This window comes from Haematobia irritans, chromosome 5, assembly GCF_050003625.1.
Source record: "Haematobia irritans isolate KBUSLIRL chromosome 5, ASM5000362v1, whole genome shotgun sequence".
NCBI lineage: Eukaryota > Metazoa > Arthropoda > Insecta > Diptera > Muscidae > Haematobia > Haematobia irritans.
The window spans coordinates 99,763,644-99,777,959 of record NC_134401.1 but is presented as its reverse complement, the minus strand read 5'-3'; the positions used below and the strand labels follow the sequence as shown (position 1 = coordinate 99,777,959).

Here is a 14,316-nt window from a genome sequence, read left to right as displayed (position 1 = left end):
TTAATTATTTGTATATGTATATGTATTTTAGAACAAGTTTGTTTTATATTATTTGAATTTGTGTTTTTGTTTTGTAAACTAATTGTAACTAATTAAGACATTTTCGTTGTTTTATTACTAACAGTGTAAGATTTTGTTGTCCATTTAACTTGGGATCATTTGAAATTTTAACACAAATCAAAATGATTTCGAAATAATTTGTGTACATTTTTTTACAAATTGCATTTAAAATAAAGAGGACAACAACAAAATTTCTCTAAATTTATGATGTCCTTAATCAGAAATCTTTTTTCGGAAATCGAAACGTAAATTTCTATTCAAATGATCTCAATATAGAAATTCTGGATTCATGTAGAAACGAAAACGGCAATAATACAAGTCAATTACAAGTGTATATTTAAAATTTCATAAACTAATGCTATTAAAAATCAAAAGAAAAAAGATTGATGTTTAGAAAAAAAAATGCAGTGATTAAAAGAAGAATCGGCCAATTAATGACTATCCAAAGGTCATACAACAGCATGAATGGTCAGTATACAAAAGAAAACAGATGATTTTTCTGTTTGGACTGTTTTGTACGGACCTGATTTGATTTACTACTCTTGGGGTAATTCATGTCAAATTATGTACCTCAAATTGGAATTACACGAAGACAAATTATTATATATTCAAATTCATAAAATTTGGTGAAATTCTTTTAGAAAACAATACTACAAGTAGATTGCCAGTTTGTTAGGCTTTTCTGGCCAAAAATAAAATAACATTAAGGTGGCATCACTTAAACTTCTGAATTTAGAATTACTTTTATTTCTATAGAAAATTTTGTCAAAATTTTATTTCTATAGAAAATTTTCTCAAAATTTTATTTCAATGGAAAATGTTGTCAAATTTTTATTTCTATAGAAAATTGTGGCAAAATTGTATTTCTAAAGAAAATTTTGTCAAAATTTTATTTCAATAGAAAATGTTGTCAAAATTTTATTTCTATAGAAAATTTTGTCAAAATTTTATATCAAAGAAAATGTTGTCAAATTTTTATTTCTATAGAAAATTGTTGCAAAATTTTGTCAACATTTTATTTCTGTAGAAAATTTTGCCAAATTTTTAATTCTGTAGAAAATTTTTTCAACATTTTATTTCTGTAGAAAATTTTGTCAAATTTTTATTTCTGTAGAAAATTTTGTCAACATTTTATTTCTGTAGAAAATTTTGTCAAAATTTTATTTCTATAGCAAATTTTGTCAAAATTTTATTTCTTTAGAAAATTTTGTCAACATTTTATTTCTATAGAAAATTTTGCACAATTTTATTTCTATAGAAAATTTTGTCAATATTTATTTCTATAGAAAATATTGTCAAAATTTTATTTCTTTAGTAAATTTTGTCAAATTTTTATTTCTAAACAAAATTTTGTCAACATTTTATTTCTGTAGAAAATTTTGTCAACATTTTATTTCTGTAGAAAATTTTGTCAAAATTTTATTTCTGTAGAAAATTTTGTCAAATTTTTATTTCTGTAGAAAATTTTGTCAACATTTTATTTCTGTAGAAAATTTTGTCAAAATTTTATTTCTATAGCAAATTTTGTCAAAATTTTATTTCTTTAGAAAATTTTGTCAAAATTTTATTTCTATAGAAAATGTTGTCAAGATTTTATTTCTATAGAAACTTTTGTCAAAATTTTATTTCTATAGAAAATTTTGACAAAATTTTATTTCTGTAGAAAATGTTGTCAAATTTTTATTTCTATAGAAAATTGTGGCAAAATTTTATTTCTAAAGAAAATTTTGTCAAAATTTTATTTCAATAGAAAATTTTGTCAAATTTTTATTTTGTAGAAAATTTTGTCCAAATTTTATTTCTTTAGAAAATTTTGTCAAAATTTTATTTCTATAGAAAATTTTATCAAAATTTTATTTCTTTAGAAAATTTTGTCAAAATTTTATTTTTTAGAAAATTTTGTCAAAATTTTATTTTTTAGAAAATTTTGTCAAAATTTTATTTCAATAGAAAACTTTGTCAAAACTTTATTTCCATAATCAATTTTGTCAATATTTTATTTCATTAGAAAATTTTGTCTAAATTTTATTTCTATAGAAAATTTTGTCAAAATTTTATTTCAATGAAAATGTCAAATTTTTATTTCTATAGAAAATTGTGGCAAAAGTTTATTTCTAAAGAAAATTTTGTAAAAATTTTATTTCTATAGAAAATTTTGTCAAATTTTTATTTCTGTAGAAAATTTTGTCAACATTTTATTTTAATAGAAAACTTTGTCAAAACTTTATTTCCGTAATCAATTTTGTCAATATTTTATTTCAATAGAAAATTTTGTCAACATTTTATTTCTGTAGAAAATTTTGTCAAAATTTTATTTCTATAGAAAATTTTATCAAAATTTTATTTCTTTAGAAAATTTTGTCAATATTTTATTTTTTAGAAAATTTTGTCAAAATTTTATTTCAAAAAAAAACTTTGTCAAAACTTTATTTCCATAATCAATTTTGTCAATATTTTATTTCATTAGAAAATTTTGTCTAAATTTTATTTCTATAGAAAATTTTGTCAAAATTTTATTTCAATGAAAATGTCAAATTTTTATTTCTATAGAAAATTGTGGCAAAAGTTTATTTCTAAAGAAAATTTTGTCAAAATTTTATTTCTATAGCAAATTTTGGCAAAATTTTATTTCTATAGCACATTTTGTCAAACTGTTATTTCTATAGAAAATTTTGTCAAAATTTTATTTTAATAGAAAACTTTGTCAAAACTTTATTTCCGTAATCAATTTTGTCAATATTTTATTTCAATAGAAAATTTTGTCAACATTTTATTTCTATAGAAAATTTTGTCAAAATTTTATTTCAATAGAAAATGTTGTCAAATTTTTATTTCTATAGAAAATTGTGGCAAAATTTTATTTCTAGAGAAAATTTTGTCAAAATTTTATTTCAATAGAAAATTTTGTCAAATTTTTATTTTGCAGAAAATTTTGTCAACATTTAATTTCTGTAGACAATTTTGTCAAAATTTTGTTTCTTTAGAAAATTTTGTCAAAATTTTATTTCTATAGTAAATTTTTTCAACATTTTATATCTATAGAAAATTTAGTCAAAATGTTATTTCTAAAGAAAATGTTGTCAAAATTTTATTTCTATAGAAGATTGTGGCAAAATTTTATTTATAAAGAAAATTTTGTCAAAATTTTATTTCAATAGAAAATTTTGTCTATAAACAATTTTGTCAAAATTTTATTTCTATAGAAAATTTTGTCAAAATTTTATTTCTATAGCAAATTTTGGCAAAATTTTATTTCTAGAGAAAATTTTGTCAAAATTTTATTTCAATACAAAATTTTGTCAAATTTTTATTTTGTAGAAAATTTTGTCAACATTTAATTTCTGTAGAAAATTTTGTCAAAATTTTGTTTCTTTAGAAAATTTTGTCAAAATTTTATTTCTATAGAAAATTTTGTCAACATTTTATATCTATAGAAAATTTTGTCAAAATGTTAGTTCTAAAGAAAATGTTGCCAAAATTTTATTTCTATAGAAAATTGTGGCAAAATTTTATTTATAAAGAAAATTTTGTCAAAATTTTATTTTAATAGAAAATTTTGTAAAAATTTTATTTCTAAAGAAAATTTTGTAAAAATTTTATTTCTATAGAAAATTTTGTCAAAATTTTATTTCTATAGAAAATTGTGGCAAAATTTTATTTCTAAAGAAAATTTTGTCAAAACTTTATTTCAATAGGAAATTTTGTCAAATTTTTATTTCTGGAGAAAATTTTGTCAAAATTTTATTTCTTTAGAAAATTTTGTCAAAATTTTATTTCTTTAGAAAATTTTGTCAAAATTTTATTTCTATAGAAAATGTTGCCAAAATTTTATTTCCATAGAAAATTTTTACAAAAAAAAAAAAATTTATAGAAAATTTTGTCAAAATTTTATTTCTAAAGCACATTTTGGCAAAATTAATTTTTTATTTTATTTCTATATTTTATCAAAAATTTTATTTCTATAGAGAATTGAAGTACCTAAAGAATTCTACAAACTTGGGCAACCCTACTTCCAATACCAATCTAACATGATATAATGTACAGCTTTTAAAACAATAAACATATTCAATATTGCATATTGTTTATTGTTTATGACTGATAATTATGTGCTACTAGTTACTAGTTTCTACTCGGAAAAAGTCTCCAACAAAAACTCTCTCTATTTATCATATGTCATATTTGTTCTCAAACGACTTCCAGCAAAACTTTATGATAATTATCACAAATTATCGGACACGCTAACGAAGCTAATATTTTTATTCCTCATTATCGTAATTAAAAAAATGAAAGATCAGGACTACTGAGCTGTTTCAGAGATGTTGCCTTCTTACATCAAGTCAAATTAATATTTAAGTATGTTTTCGGAACATAAATCTGCATAATTTCGTTGTTGTTCGCTTACTGAGCAAAGTTATAGTGCATGCACAGAAAAAAATTTCACGAAAATTTTTCCAATTAAAGTCTTAATTGAGTTTTAAAAAAATATTCAATTAAACATTTAATTGATTCAAAACAGTTTTTAATTGAAACAAAAATCAATCACAAAGATTAATAGTATCAATTAATTTTTTAATTGGATCAATTCATTTTTTAATTGACTTTCAATTAATTTTTTGATTGGTACATTAATTAATTTTTTAATTAATTTACTTTCAATTAATTTTTTAATTGGTACTATCATTTCTATGATTGAAGACATTTCAATTAAAAATTAATTGGATCCATTAATTTCGTGATTGATTAATCGGATTTTCAAATTTTTTTGCTAGTCGCATTGTTTAGTAAACAACCTATTGTTATTATTTGTATCTTTTAATCATTTGCAAATATCAGGAACATAGCCGTATTTCGTATTTCAAAATATTTTTGACTAATTACTACTAACACCAAATAAATGATGAAAACTTATAAATACTTCATTCCAACTAAATTGTATTTGCTTTATAATCTCTTACATAATAATGTGTAACTAACAAATGCCAATTAATAGTATTTTTTAATACAATTTCCATTTTAACAGTTGTATGCAACAACAAAATTTGTATATTAAATTAAGAATCAATTTCTCATATACGCAACGAATACTTTGATTGGAGGGAAATGATAAAAACAAATGATTTTAATAGAAATTCAAATGTTTTTGACCTGAACGATGAGGCGAGAAAAAAATATTTGCATATGTAAGAAATTGACTGTATTTGTTTTTTTTTTTATTATTATATACTCAGTTTTTGTTTGTTCTTTTTTTTTTTGTATATGAGTGATCTGTTGCCTATTGTTTAATAAATATATATGTATTTCTATATATAAACCCAAATACTATATGTAATTATATTTCCTATTGTCAATAACATGTAAGTTTAATTTTGTTTCGTTGTATTTGTTTTTTTATGTTTAATTAATTAATTTAACCTTACAAATAAATATTTATATAAACTACATAAACTTGAGTAAATAATTATTTTTGAAATATTTCTTATAACAATTGTTGAAAATATTTATTTTTCTTGAAAAAAGGTAAGTTTTTAATTTGATCCTATAATCCAAACCCATTTGCATTTTATCCTTTCCTCAGACTTCATATAATTTTGGACATAATGACAGAACACGGGTATGGACACCATAGGAAAAATCATCGTCCAAATAAATCGAACTATTCGACATATTTCGAAAAGAACACGGAAAAAAATACTTTTTGTCTTCAATCACACAATTCTTTAATCACAGAAATAAACTGTCAATTACTAGCGTCTGTTAAAAAAAATATTGATACATTTATTTTTAATTCTTTTAGTTATTGATTTTTAATTAAAAAATATTTGAATCATTTAAATATTTAATTGAATATTTTTTTTTTAATTCAATTAAAATTTAATGCACTTAAAAATTATTGATTAAATTAAAAAAATATTGATTAAAGTATTTTTAATTATTAAGATTGATTTTTGTTTCAATTCTTATAACCAATTAAGTATTTAATTGAATATTTTTAAAATTAGATTAAACTCCAGTCGATTGTTTGTAAATACAGAGTTTCCAAAAGATTTACATCCAGACAAAAAATAAATGAATCTTTTTTTGAGCAGAAATATGGAAAAACTACACTCATACAAAAAAGTCTGTAACATACACCAGTCGGTGTAAGCTATTAACTTTTTCTTTGCTGTAATTTAAGAACTATTCAGGGTTTTTCGCAAATACAAGACAATTTCTTTATTTCTCCTACACACAATTATTTTTGTTTTTCATAACAGCAAAAATGTTTGCTAAAACATGTGGAACAGGGTATTATAAGTTAGTGCATATGTTTGTAACACCCAGAAGGAGAGGAGATAGACACATGGTGTCTTTGGCAATAATGCTCAGGGTGGGTCCCTGAGTCGATATAACCGTCTGTCCGTCCGTCTGTCTGTGAACACATTTTTGTGATCAATGTCTAGGTCGCAATTAAGTCCAATCGCCTTCAAATTTGGCACATGTTCCTAATTTGGGTCAGAATAGAACCCTATTGATTTTGGAAGAAATCGGTTCAGATTTAGATATAGCTCCCATATATATCTTTCGCCCGATATGAACTAATATGGACCCAGCAGCCAGAGTTTTATACCGATTTGCTTGAAATTTTGTACAAACGTAACACTTAGTCGTATAGTCAAGTGTGCAAAATTTGATTGAACTCGGTTCAGATTTAGATATAGCTTCCATATATATCTTTCGCCCGATATGGACTAATATGGTCCTAAAAGCCAGAGTTTTGGCCCAATTTGGTTGAAATTTTGCACAGGGAGTAGATTTAGCATTGTAGCTATGCGTGCCAAAATTGGTTGAAATCGATTCAGACTTAGTCCGTCCGTCCGTCCGTCCGTCCGTCTGTCTGTGAACACATTTTTGTGATCAAAGTCTAGGTCGCAATTTAAGTCCAATCGCGTTCAAATTTGGCACATATTCCTAATTTGGGTCAGAATAGAACCCTATTGATTTGGGAAGAAATCGGTTCAGATTTAGATATAGCTCCCATATATATCTTTCGCCCGATGTGCACTAATATGGACCCAGTAGCCAGAGTTTTATACCGAGTTGCTTGAAATTTTGTACAAACATAACACTTAGTCGTATAGTCAAGTGTGCAAAGTTTGATTGAAATCGGTTCAGATTTAGATATAGCTCCCGTATATATCTTTCGCCCGATATGGACTTATATGGCTCCAGAAGCCAGATTTTTGGCCGAATTTGTTTGAAATTTTTCACAGGGAGTAGAATTAGCATTGCAGTTATGCGTGCCAAATTTGGTTGAAATCGGTTCAGATTTAGATATAGCTCCCATATATATCTTTCGCCCGATATTGACTAATATGGTGCTAGAAGCCAGAGTTTTGGCCCAATTTGTTTGAAATTGTGCACAGGGAGTAGAATTAGCATTGCAGCTATGCGTGCCAAATTTGGTTGAAATCGATTCAGATTTAGATATAGCTCCCATATATATCTTTCGCCCGATATGCACTTATATAGACCCAGAAGCCAGAGTTTTATCCCGATTAGCTTGAAATTTTGCACAAGGAGTACAATTGGTAGTATAGTCATGTGTGCCAAATTTGATTGAAATCGATTCAGATTTAGATATAGCTTCCATATATATTTTTCGCCCGATATGGACTTATATGGCCCAAAAAGCCAGAGTTTTGGCCCAATTTGGTTGAAATTTTGCACTATGAGTACAATTAGTAATATAGTCATGTGTGCCAAATTTGATTGAAATCGGTTCAGATTTAGATATAGCTCCCATATATATGTTTTTCTGATCTCGACAAAAATGGTCAAAATACCAACATTTTCCTTGTTAAATCGCCACTGCTTAGTGGAAAAGTTGTAAAAATGACTCTAATTTTCCTAAACTTCTAATACACATATATCGAGCGATAAATCATAAACAAACTTTTGCGATGTTTCCTTAAAATTGCTTCAGATTTATATGTTTCCCATATTTTTTTAATAACATTGTGTTCCACCCTAGTGCATTAGCCGACTTAAATTTTAAGTCTATAGATTTTGTAGAAGTCTATCAAATTCTGTCCAGATCGAGTGATATTTAAATGTATGTATTTGGGACAAACCTTTATATATAGCCCTCAACACATTTGACGGATGTGATATGGTATCGAAAATTTTGATTTACAAAGTGGTGCAGGGTATAATATAGTCGGCCCCGCCCGACTTTAGACCTTCCTTACTTGTTTTTTACTAAAATTGTGTTCCACCCTAGTGCATTACCCAACTTAAATTTTGAGTCTATAGATTTTGTAAAAGTCTATCAAATTCTGTCCAAATTGAGTGATATTTAAATGTATGTATTTGTGACAAGCCTTTATATATAGACCCCAACACATTTGACGGATGTGATATGGTATCGAAAATTTGTTTCAACAAACATCCGTTAGTTGACACAGCAAACAGTTTTCTCTGCTGAAATAGCAATAACAATTTTTGAAAAATATTGCTGCTGAAATATTACATTGCATTGATTGAAATATCTGACATTGGTTGAAATATCTGACATTTTTTGCCTTTGCAACAACCTTTGTAATGTTTTTACGTGAAATAAAATCAGGCTTTTTTAGACCACCAATATATGCGACTGACGAAGAATGTGACACGTAAGATTTTGGATACAGAACAAATAGTCAGATAGACTGCAGTGCGTATAAAATTTTATTCGGATCTGCAGAATATTTCAGGAGACTACTGATTTTTCAGCAGCGTGTCTGCTGTTCCAACATAGCAGATTGTTTGCCGTTTCAGCAAACAATCCTGCTTTTAATAAGTATTTATGACCGTGCGTTTTAATTTTATTCTATTATAGTTGTTCAAACCGGGCTTTTTGTCTGCTGAAAAACAGCAGTCAGTGTTTGGTATTAACAACAGTCGTTTTTCTATGAGTGTAGATTACCTTTTTGGTTTTTTTTTTCAGCCAAACTCAAACATATTTTAGCGCGGTTAAGTTTAAACAATAGCTAACTAAGTTCGCAATTTTAGGAAATTTACTGCTTAGCAGACATTTTGTTGCTTTATCAGCTGTGTCTACTAACAAATTTCCTTAAATGCACTAAACGATTTTTTGGCAAGATTTCTGAAGTGAAAAACAGTAAATGGGTATCGAAGCTTTTACTTCCCAGGTTAGGTTAGGTATAGTGGCATTCCAACATTTCAGGCTCACTTAGACTATTCAGTCCATTGTGATACCACAGTGGTGAAATTCTCTCTTCTCTATCCCAGAGATTGCATGAGTGGCTATTAGAGCTTATGATCGCCCTAGCAACCCAGCAAAAAACAAAAATTGATAGTTCTTCGTAAGTCATTACATTTAAAGTAAATCAAAAGATGCTCTTCTAGAGATGGACTTAATTTTCACTTCACATGGACTTCTTTTGTGGTAATATATAAAAGTCCTTTTAAATAAAATCGTTTAAATGAAATCGGAAATACTTAAAGAGCATCATATCTAAAGAACTAATGTGAAATCAATGTCCCGAATGCCTAAAAATTAATTCCACCATATGACAAATCCATATAAGATTCATTGTTTGTAATTCAATTTTATACCGCTTTCGGATCCAAAAATAACATTTTCATTGATTTTTCCCCCTCTTTTTTGTTGGTAAACATCCCTAATATTATATATGAAATTTCGTTCAGATTAATTTAGCCCCGAAAATACAACAGTTTTTTTGATTTTATACGACTTGACATAACTAACAAATAAGACTGACTACACTTTGTTATTCTTTCTTTCCTCCCCCAAAATCCACTAACCAACCCTTCCAAATCCAAAGTCCTATCAAATGAAAGTTCTATATGGAATTTTTTTATAATTCATATGATTTCTTATTATTTTCTCCCCATCTTTACACAGTTGCTGCCGATGCTGATCACTTGGTATCACTAATTGATGAAGTCTCCTATATATCACCACCCTCACCAGTACTCTCGCAATATGATGATATTCCACCGCATTTATTTTGCAATGGTGATAATCGGCCCGTGGATTGTGGTGACAATTGTGAATGTGTCCACAAGATTGATTTACCCCTGAATGCCATTGTTGAAATTGTCTTGGTGGATGAGGTGCAACAAATCAATATAAGTCATCCATTTCACTTGCATGGTAGTTCCTACTATGTCATTGGTATGGGCAGAGCGCTGGACGAAGAATCACAACGTATGAGCTTGAAACTGGCAATTGATATGGATCGACGTGGCAAATTGGTGAGAAAATTCTTGAAACCTTCGCTGAGGGATACAGTGGCTGTGCCCAACAACGGCTATACCATTATACGATTTCGTGCTGATAATCCTGGCGTTTGGCTTTTCCACTGCCACTTTCAATATCACATAGTCATTGGTATGAATTTAATTTTTCAAATTGGCACAAAAAAAGACTGGCCCCCAGTTCCAGCTGGATTTCCCAAATGTGGAGATTTCAAGCCACCAATTAAAGTATGGTAGTTTTAAAACTGTAAAGACTCTACCTTATGGAGAAGACTGTATGAAGTGTGGACAGTCCTTATAATTAAAAACATAAATAAATATTAATAATAATAATTGTTACAAGATTTTTTAATGATTTGTTTTTCTTAAACAATTTAGTTGAAATTATCTATATAATCTTATATATATATCTATGTTATCTTTCAAAACAACAAATACAATACACACTATGAATAATATTACATAATTATTAACGAAATATTTTTACTAAAATTTTTGTGTAAATTTATATGAAATTGACATAGAATTTAAAAATAAAAATGTTTATCTAATGGAGAAACACACCAAAGCTGTCTTATGCTAAATAAAAAAAAATTGTTGTTACAAAAATCATATGATTTAAATTTGAAAAAATTAACATTTTAATTAAATTTTAATTGATGAAAGGTAAGATGGCATTTACAATTTTGACAAAATGATTTTTAAGAATTAAAATCTTAAACTGCAGCATCATGTAAAACTGCAGCAACAGTTTTATGTTGCTGAAATAACAATTTTCACATAGTCGATACAGCAGACGAAAAAGACAGTTTTTCATATGTTTAGGTGTAAAAATTATATGTTCTCAAATTTTTAACACATATAATGTTCATACATACACGGTTGAAAAAGACTGTTTTTCATATGTTTGGCTATAAACATTATATGTTTGGAACACAAATTTTTAAACACAATATTTTTGAGTGCAAGCATATAATGTTCATAAACTAGCATAACATGTTTGGGACATATATGTTAATATGTTAGAACATATTATGTTTGGGACATAAAATGTTTGTAAATATAATATGCTTGAATGCAAACATATATTAATTTAGAAATAGCCTATTAACATATATGTGTTTAGTAGCTTGGAGCGCTATTTAACAGGGAGCGATATTGAATTAAGTTGGTGGTTGTTGCTTGTTACAAAATTAACATTTTATTTTTCCTTTCCAAAAATGTATATGCTTGAAGCAAAATATGTTTGGGAGTATATGTTACAGAAGCGATTTTTTGTGAGCGTGTACCTGCTCAAAATTTTGTTTCTGCCCAATTGTATATTCCCCCACATCTTTCTCACTTCCACGAGATTTTTTAGTTCTTAGCACCTTTTTCTGTAATACAAACATTGTAGAAGAAATTATTCAATTGTATGATTTTTTTTTATTTTAATTTTACCTTTTGCCGGACGGGGATTCGAACAGCGGACCACACAGTTTGTAAGGATCAAAGAAGTAGCTGATCAATTGCCCAAGGAAGAATAAAATGTTAATTTTGTAATAACAAGCAACAACCACCAACTTAATTCAATATCGCTCCGTTAAATAGCGCTCCAAGCTACTAAACACATATATGTTTATAGGCTATTTCTAAATTAATATATGTTTGCATCCAAGCATATTATATTTACAAACATTTTATGTCCCAAACATAATATGTTCTAACATATTAACATATATGTCCCAAACATGTTATGCTAGTTTATGAACATTATATGCTTGCACTTAAAAATATTGTGTTTAAAAATTTGTGTTCCAAACATATAATGTTTTTTAGCAACTACACGGATGAAAAACAGTCTTTTTCATCCGTGTAGTTGCAGTAATGGTAAAATAATTCCCAAGTAGTTGCAGCATTACAAAAAAATAAAAACAACAAAATTCAAGTACATCCAGATGTCAGTTTTGTTTACAAATTTAATGTTAGTAAACAAAAGATATTAAATATTTTCAATTTGTTTTGTTTACATTTTAATGTTAGTTACCAATAGTAACCTATGTAACCAGTAGTTACCTACGTAACCAATAGTAACCAGACAAGTTTATGACAATAATAAGCTGTGGCATGTAAAATGACATAAAAAAACATAAAAGCAGCTCATCATAACGTCAAACTAAATGTCGGTAAAAAGTAAATAAACAAATACAAAAATGTTTGTTTTGATTTTGTGTTGCTCATGAAAATTTTTTTTTGTTTTAGGTGGGTATCAAGTTCGAGTTTAGCCGCTAAAAACGTCATTTTTTCACGATTACTTTTCTTTAATAATCCATTTTAAGGAATACAAACTTTGTGAAAATTTGCTTTGGGCTTTTCCCCACCAAGTTATAATAAAATTTGCAACAAATTTCTATAATTTCATGGATTTTTATACCCTCCACCATAGGATGGGGGTATATTAACTTTGTCATTCCGTTTGTAACACATCGAAATATTGCTCTAAGACCCCATAAAGTATATATATTCTGGGTCGTGGTGAAATTCTGAGTCGATCTGAGCATGTCCGTCCGTCCGTCCGTCTGTTGAAATCACGCTAACTTCCGAACGAAACAAGCTATCGACTTGAAACTTGGCACAAGTAGTTGTTATTGATGTAGGTCGGATGGTATTGCAAATGGGCCATATCGGTCCACTTTTACGTATAGCCCCCATATAAACGGACCCCAAAATTTGGCTTGCGATCGCTCTAAGAGAAGCAAATTTCATCCGATCCGGCTGAAATTTGGTACATGGTGTCAGTATATGGTCTCTAGCAACCATGCAACAATTGGTCCACATCGGTCCATAATTATATATAGCCCCCATATAAACCGATCCCCCGATTTGGCTTGCGAGGCCTCTAAGAGAAGCAAATTTCATCCGATCCGGCTGAAATTTGGTACATGGTGTCAGTATATGGTCTCTAGCAACCTTGCAAAAATTGGTCCACATCGGTCCATAATTATATATAGCCCCCATATAAACCGATCCCACGATTTGGCTTGCGAGGCCTCTAAGAGATGCAAATTTCATCCGATCCGGCTGAAATTTGGTACGTGATGTTAGTATATGGTCTCTAACAACCATGCAAAAATTGGTCCACATCGGTCCATATTTTTATATAGCCCCCATATAAACCGATCACTATATTTGATCTCCGGAGCCTCTTGGAAGACCAAAATTCATCTGATTCAGTTGAAATTTGGTACGTGGTGTTAATATATGGCCTCAAACTCCCATGCAAAAATTGGTCGATATCGGTCCATAATTATATATAGGCCCCATATACCCCGATCCCCAGATTTGATCTCCAGAGCCCCTTGGAAGAGCAAAATTCTTCACACTCGGTTGAAATTTGGTACGTGATGTTAGTATAAGGTATCCAACAACCATGCAGGAATTGGTTCCTATCAGTCCATAATTATATATAGCTCCCATATAAACCGATCCCCAGATTTGACCTCTGGTGCCTTTTGGAGAAGCAAAATTCATCCGATCTGCTTGAAATTTGGTACGTGGTTGTAGTATATGATATTTAACAACCATACCAAAAGTGGTCCATATCAGTCCATAATCATATATAGTCCCCATATAAACCGATCCCAAGATTTGGTTTTGGAGCCTCTTGGAGGAGCAAATTTCATCCGAGTCAGGTGAAATTTCGTACATTGTGCTAGTATATGGCCGTTAACAACCATGCCTAACAAAGTCCACATAAAGTTCATAATTCTATATAGCCTCGATCATTAGCGTAGCTAGACAATTTTCCTAGGAGGGGCTATAGCCCCCCTAGCTAAAAATATATAGACTGAACTTATGGGTTCAATTATTGTTTTATTTCATAAAAAAGAATGCAAAAATAGACATCAAAATAATATAATAAAGCAACTAAAAGTAGTTCCACACTTTTCCCAGCAAAAAAAATGGGATTTGTTTTAAAGGCACAACTTTAAACGGACCAAAAATGTCCTCACA

General features: G+C 28.2%; 1 protein-coding gene across 1 annotated transcript in view; it reads left to right on the top strand.

The window, feature by feature from the left end:
• Nucleotides 1–10,632, top strand: part of stw (laccase) — a 275,331-nt gene extending 264,699 nt beyond the window's left edge. Inside the window, exon 7 of the mRNA XM_075309737.1 lies at nt 9,968–10,632. Within this exon, the coding sequence (XP_075165852.1) occupies nt 9,968–10,560 (593 nt within the window). The 3' untranslated portion in view covers nt 10,561–10,632. The remainder of the gene's footprint in view (nt 1–9,967) is intronic.
• The last annotated feature ends 3,684 nt before the right edge of the window (nt 10,633–14,316 follow it).